The sequence below is a fragment of the Mustela nigripes genome, chromosome 18, assembly GCF_022355385.1.
Source record: "Mustela nigripes isolate SB6536 chromosome 18, MUSNIG.SB6536, whole genome shotgun sequence".
Lineage (NCBI taxonomy): Eukaryota > Metazoa > Chordata > Mammalia > Carnivora > Mustelidae > Mustela > Mustela nigripes.
Window position 1 is genome coordinate 35,844,079 of NC_081574.1, and position 7,166 is coordinate 35,851,244.

The 7,166-nt window shown below is 40.1% G+C and overlaps 1 protein-coding gene across 1 annotated transcript; it reads left to right on the plus strand.

Moving 5' to 3' along the window:
* Window positions 1-5,201: 5,201 nt before the first annotated feature.
* TCIM (transcriptional and immune response regulator) lies at window positions 5,202-6,529 on the plus strand. The gene has a single exon (XM_059384517.1). It carries the CDS (start codon window positions 5,286-5,288, stop codon window positions 5,604-5,606), a length of 321 nt encoding a protein of 106 aa, XP_059240500.1. The 5' UTR covers window positions 5,202-5,285; the 3' UTR covers window positions 5,607-6,529.
* The last annotated feature ends 637 nt before the right edge of the window (window positions 6,530-7,166 follow it).

Below are 7,166 nucleotides of genomic sequence, written 5' to 3' on the forward strand. Positions count from 1 at the left end.
TGTAAGATGTCTATATGATATGGTCCTGTCCACATGCAATTTGAGAGTCTTTGCCAGTAGTTTTTTAGATCCTGTCATCCACCTCATTCACTGAAAATTCTTAAAGAAGGGAATGGGTAGTAGGGTGATAGCCGTAAAAGGCTTTCCAGGCACGCATGGATTTACCTTTGGCAAAGAGCATCAGTAAATAGCAACCTTAAGGTTTGTGTTGCATTTCTGGGAAACAGAAACTGACATTGTTTCCCTGTGGATGGTCTTGTCCTCTAAGCAATTTTGAAACTCCTTAATCTCTCAAATGCATCTGAATGCTTTTAGGCAACAACTCAAGAAGAACTGCTCAATGTCACGTAGAAACATTATTGAGGGGTTTTGATGCCAGCGCTCATGGCTGATTTGACAGTAATACAGTCGGGAGTTTAAAATCATGGGCTTCCCTCTGGAAAGAGGGAAAATGTGTGTCAAATAGCCCTGGGTTCAAGTTGTCACATCATAGTTGAAGGATTTGCAGAGGAAATTAGTTTTCTATTGCCACTGTAACAAATTGCCACGAATTTAGGAGCTTTAAACAACACAAATTTATTATTTTACAGTTCAAGAGGCCAGAAATCTAAAGTGGTTATGCAATGATATATTCCTTCTGAAGGATGCAGAGAACATCTGTGTCTTTGCCGGTTCCAGCTTCTAGAGGCCGTCCACCTTCCTTGGCTCATGGATCCTTCCTCCAGCTTCTTCTAAACTAGCAGCATAGCTCCCTTTCTTGTAAAGACATTTAAAATTACATGAGCCACCTTGGATAATCTCTACATCTCGGGATCTCTGAGATCTACATCTCAAGATCTCAACCAAAATAATCTCTACATCTGAAGTTCTTTCACTTATTTATACCTGCAAACTTCCTTTCACCATAAAAGTCCCTTTTGCAATACAAGTTTTCTTTTGGCTTATATTCTTAGGTTCCAGGGACTAGAACATGGACATTTTTAGGGGGGCGTTAATCACCCACAACAGTTAGTCAGTTGTCAATGCCTCAGTTCTCTTATTTCTAACATAAAATTGTAATAGTTCCTACTATGAAGCATTGTTATGGAATTAAATAGGATTACACATGTGTTATTTAATATTACTATGAAAAAACAATTAAGTGATCCAGGAGCTAATTTAGGCACAGAAATGAGGAAGATTAATCTTATTGTTGCTCTTGGTGGAGCTAGACTTTTAATGAATACTTAGAAAAATAAACGTATGCTTGCAAATTGTAGTAAGTGCTACTAAGGACTAGTGAAAGTATGTTGGCAAAGAGAACTGATCTAAGTCTAAAAGAACCAGAGAACAGAGGAGACTGCTCTGAGCAAGTAGTTTTTAGTTGAGATTTTATGCATGAATAGGTATTACCCAGCTGAAGTAAAATGTAAAAAAGAACATTCTGGAAAGAAGAAAAATGTGTATTAAGCCCCATGGCAGGAATGAGTATGGCACATTCAAGGAATTGGAAGGCATAAAAGCATGGGGGAGAGTGACAAATCATGATGCTGCAGAAGTCCTCAGGAACAAGAGCAGGTTTTCCTCAAAAAAGGCTATGTTAAGATTTGGGGGCTTTGGGGCACCTGGGTGGCTCAGTGGGTTAAGCCTCTGCCTTTGGCTCAGGTCATGATCTCAGGGTTCTGGGATCGAGCGCCGCATCGGGCTCTCTGCTCAGCAGGGAGCCTGCTTCCTCCTCTCTCTGTGCCTGCCTTTCTACCTACTTGTGATCTCTATTTGTCAAATAAATAAATAAAATTAAAAAAAAAAAAAGATTTGTGGGCTTCAGTTAAGAGTAACAGCAAGAGTGGTCTGACCACGTTGCTTATTAGAAACTACTGCTCTGGGTGATTTGTAGAGAATGAAAGGCAAGAGTGGAAGCAGGAATGCCAGGAAAGAGGTTTGGCTTTAGTCCAGCAGGGAGAAGACAGGGTATCATAGCCTGGGCTTCCAAGGAAGCACACCCCCAGAAGGAGATCAGCAGGCAGGTGATTTATCACAGAGTGCTCTTGGGATCAATGCCTTCCAATGGGGGAAAAACCAAGTTTGGCCAGAAGGAGGTTTCAGCTGACCCTGAAGGATTCACTGAAGTGTGCATGACCCCTCAGAGTTGGGGGAAGGGCAGTGGACCCTTACACCTTCCTGCTGATCTGTCACTAGGTGCAGCTCTACCAGGAGGAGGGTGACTTTCTTCAGTAGTGGCAGTCCCTGAAGGTGACTGACAGCTGAACATCTGGGGACATCATAAAGGGGATAGATTTTAGAAATATTGTTTAGATAAAAAAATATATACATATATAATATACACACACAAACACATATATAATCTATATAGAATATATATATATATATATGTATATATAGGGAGAGAGGGAAAGGGAGACAGAAAAAGATCTAGATAGGAGAAAAAAGAAAGGGAGAAATCAAAGATTATAGCTGGGTTTCTGACTTTTATAATTAAACAGCTATTTGCACCATATTTGCATATATGTAAATGTACAAATATATTTGCTTATATTATATGTAAATATACAAATACATTTGCATATATTTGTATTGGTCGGTTAGTTAAATAAATGAGGAATTAAAATTTGGGAGTAGTCAGTGAGTACAAGCATGAGCCTGTAAGCATCACCTCAAGAGCGAGCACAAGATGACAGGGTTGGCGAAGCCTTTTACTGATAATGACAACATGAAGGTAGATTGTGTAATGTTGGGACACTGTGTTTGGCATCTAATAAAAATTCTGTAAAAATCCTTGCTGACATAATAATAACAATTTTTAACAGTGAGGAAAATGAGCATATTTTTAATCACCACCATGGTGTGCCAGTAGCCCGCAGTCTTTGGCAGCAGATTGCAGGGTCCTTACATGGAAAAGCTGGAGAAGGCAGCCATGGCCACAGTTGGGGAATTGAACACCAGCTCACCTGGAAATGCCTTTCAAAGAGATCCTACTGGGTTCTGTCTATCTTCCATTCCTCACATCAGAGCCTTCAACAAGTCCTTCTGACTTGGCCTTCACAATATGCCCACATCGGCTCAGCTCTCACCACCTGCATGGTGACCCGCCTGGTGGGGACCTGCATCGTCTCTTGCCTGGATTATTTTGACAGCAATGTAACTAGTCTTCTTGCTCATCCTGCAATGGCTTGTCTCTTTAAAATGTGTTCTCTACTAAGAAATGGTACGATTATGATTATAAGTAAAATCATGACATTTTTCTGCTCCACATTTTCTGAGGCCACCCATGTCCTATAGAGCAAAAGCTCAATCCGTGAAAAAGCCTTAGAGGGTATATTCAGTCTGTCCCTGTCCTATTCCCACTGCCATTTGCTCCTGACCTCACCTCTGTCCCCTCTTCTCTGGCCACTCTGCTCCAGCCACACTGATCCCCTCTTCTCCATATACTCCACACACATTCTTGTCTTCAGCCTCTGAACTTGCTGTCCCTTTTGCCTACAACATGTTTCCTCCAGAGACCTCCACGGCTAACTCCCTCACCTCCTCCAAGTCTTTGTACAGTGTCACTTTTGCAGAAGCTGCCTCCGAATATCCCAGGCAAATTTCAACCCTCCCTTCCCCTTCCTCTCCTGTACAGCTTGGCTTCATTTTTATCCATAATAGGCATTACTTTCTGACATCATCTAGATTAGAAGTGTACATTTTTCCATTATCTGTTTCTCGGTAGAATGTAAACTCCATTAAGGTGACTATGGGGATCTTGTTTGGTTTGGTTCCGTTTCATTTATTCTTAGGCTTCCAGTGCCTAAAAACGTTCTAGCTAAAAGTAGAGCTTTAATAAATATTGATTGAATTAATGAGTGAGTGAGTGAATGAATACGTAAGAAGATTCTCTAACTCAATTTTCTAGTGAGGTACCTTCTCCACACTCTCTCCACTTTTGCACATTCTAGACCTACTTTGACTGATCAGAGGGAATTCTAAAGACCAGCCCGGCTTCCCTAAGAGGAGTCCCTGGGGCCCTCTGACGCTGACATCGATCATGTGGTTGAATGTCAGTGCTCCACACCAATGGGGCACTAGCTGGTGGCACATTATGCAAGGTGAGGAGAACAAATTTAAATTCTTCCAGAGAAGGTACTGCCCTATGTCTGGGCGGAGCCAAAATAAATATTAAAAGAAAACATCAACTCACTTTTTTGAGTACTATGTCCATAAAGCACCTGACTGACTTTCCTTCCTCACTTAAAAAAAAAAAAAAAAAAATAGGCATTTCTGTTATATACACAAGACTAAAGAGATATTGTCTATTGTTATTATTATTTTTATTAAATTATAATTTGGGGGCACCTGGCTGGTTAAGTCAGTGGAACATGATCTTGATCTTGGGGTTGTGAGTTCAAGCCCCACACTGGGTGTAGAGAGGACTTAAAAATAACATCCTTAAAAAAAATCTTAATACTCCATAGTGTATATGGACCAGGGGTACCAGGTGGTGGGTATTATAGAGAGCACGGATTGCATGGAGCACTGGGTGTGGTGAAAAAATAATGAATACTGTTTTTCTGAAAATAAATAAATTGAAAAAATTTTAAAAAATGTAAAAAAATCTTAAAAAGATTTTAAATAAATAAACAATAAATTACAATTTTATTCAGTGATTACAGGTTGTCTCTTGTACTCAGTCTCTGAAAGTTCACAGGTTCAGGCTGCTTCATGTCAGCATTTTGTTGGTGAAGTCCCCTTTTACAATCCCATGTAGTCCCGATAGATGACCTTGATTCTTCAGCTTTCTCTCAGCAGCTGTGGAGCAGGCCTGGATGGGGATGTCCAAAGGACACAGGTGTGGGTTGCCAAATGTTTGGAATACACTTTAATGACTTCTCCTGGAATAAAACTTCCCTGTAGTTAGCAGGGCCTTTGTTTCGGCAGTTGTTTGGAAAGACTTTGAGAGTCTAAGCCACTTTGTTTGTGTCTTACCTTTGCCCTTTCCTGGTTTCAGCTATTTTTAAAAGAGGGCCCCAAGCCTCTTTAATCCTATTACCACAGATGTGGTAAAAAGAAATCCCCACATCCCTGCTCCAACACGGAGCGCAGCTCTTAACATTTTGCACAAGAACAGGATATTGGCAACTCAACTGTTAAACCTGTCTGTGATTATTCTTCCTTGAGATCACTCTGATGTCACCAGTGTAATTTGAGCCTGGAGCTTTTGTTCACACTTTAAATAGCAGTCCCGGAATGATTTTGCTACAGACTCTCTGGAGAGCCCGGGAGCAGAATTCCCGAAGACTCCCACATCGATGAAAGCAAAGCCAAGGCACCAAGCCATCATCATGTCCACCTCGCTGCGCGTTAGCCCGTCCATCCACGGCTATCACTTCGACACAGCCTCGCGTAAGAAAGCCGTGGCCAACATCTTTGAAAACATAGACCAAGAATCTCTACAGAGACTTTTCAGAAACTCTGGGGACAAGAAAGCCGAGGAGCGAGCTAAGATCATTTTTGCCATCGATCAAGATTTGGAGGAAAAAACACGAGCGCTGATGGCCCTGAAGAAGAGGACGAAAGACAAGCTTTTCCAATTTCTGAAACTGCGGAAATTTTCCATCAAAGTTCACTGAGGACAAGAGGATGGATAAGGACATTATCCAAGAATAGACATTTAAAGACCAAGGGAGTTTGTGAGACCCAGCACCGGCAGCATTAAATTGTGGCTGCCTCTCAACCTTCTCTTCCATCAGAACCGCGGAGGCGGGAAAGAAACAGAACAAACTGGTTACAAAGACTCCAACCAATTTCACGCCTGTGCTGTTACAGTGGAGAACGAAATGCTTTCAGCAAGGATTTGCAAACTCTCCCTGAGGGGAAAGGACTGATCCCGGCGTTGGAGAGGAGTCTGAATGGATGTAATGAGGACTGAGACTCCAAGACAACAGAGAGCTGGGGAAGAATTGCGGCCAGAGTCTCTTTCTCAGGCCCTAGGACTTCAATTCAACCTGAACTTTGTTTTTCCTTAGCCGTACTGGGCAGGGAGTGGGAGGAGGGAGAGGGGGAAACGGAGAGAGAATACTATGTTCCGATGTTTACTGAATTTTTTATTTGAATGTTGCAAAATGTTGCCAAGCTTCAATGTGGTCTTATGGGTATAGATTCTTAGAGATCAGTAATTGACTATTTATTTGCATTTTTTACAGTGCCGGAAAAAGTGCACCACAAGGATATTAGTTACAAATTATGCAATACTTTCAGCAGCTCAGTAAAACCCTTCTGGTTTGTAAAACATTTTTATACATTTCAAACTGATTGCACAAAAGCTAAAGGAATGGGGTCCTTCCTAAATCCAAAGTACTGTGAAAAAGTTTTATGATCTTTTTTATCTTCTAACTAATGCTAAAATATAATCTAATTAGATTTCTTACAGTTATTGCAGTAAGCATTAGGAAGTGAGTATGATATACTAAATAGTTTATGAAGATGCTATGGTTTTTATAATTTATTATACATGACAAATTATATGCAACCTTAATAAATTATTATAAACTTAGCTGCTTTTGGTCTGTGATGATTGGTCTCAAAGGAAAAAGTAAAGTGGTAAATATTTATTACTACAAACTTTTATGAACTATTATAAACGTTTGTAAGGATTTTACTCTTAAGAGTAAAATGTGCTTTTAGAGTAGCTTTATGTTAATTGCCAAACTTCTTCAAAACAAATTCTTACATCAAATATCTAGGATGTTTCTCTGTCCCAACTTTAAAATATAAGACCTAAGCATAGAAATTCATTGATGGCTCACCAATAGTGGTGTTTATGTGTTCATGGAGGGTGAATTTTAAAAAGCTTTTTTTTCTCCATGTTTTTGAAATTTTTCCTCTGTGGTGACAGGAGCTATGTACATTTGTGCATTTATTTCTCCAAAAACAATATATTTGGGGGTTAGAGTCCAAATTATGATCAAGATTCTGTGGGTCATCAGGGTTTATTCCATATAAGTCAATATGGGAATAACATTACAGTCACTTTGCTTATTTTCTCATAAAATTATAATAAAATCTTTCCAAGAAGGCACACATCAATGCCCCCTGCTCTTTCTTAGCAGACAGAAATAGAATTTCCCTGAAATTAGGCATTTTGGAACAGGTACAGAGGTTTCTTAAACTTGCTGATCATAGTAAAACAA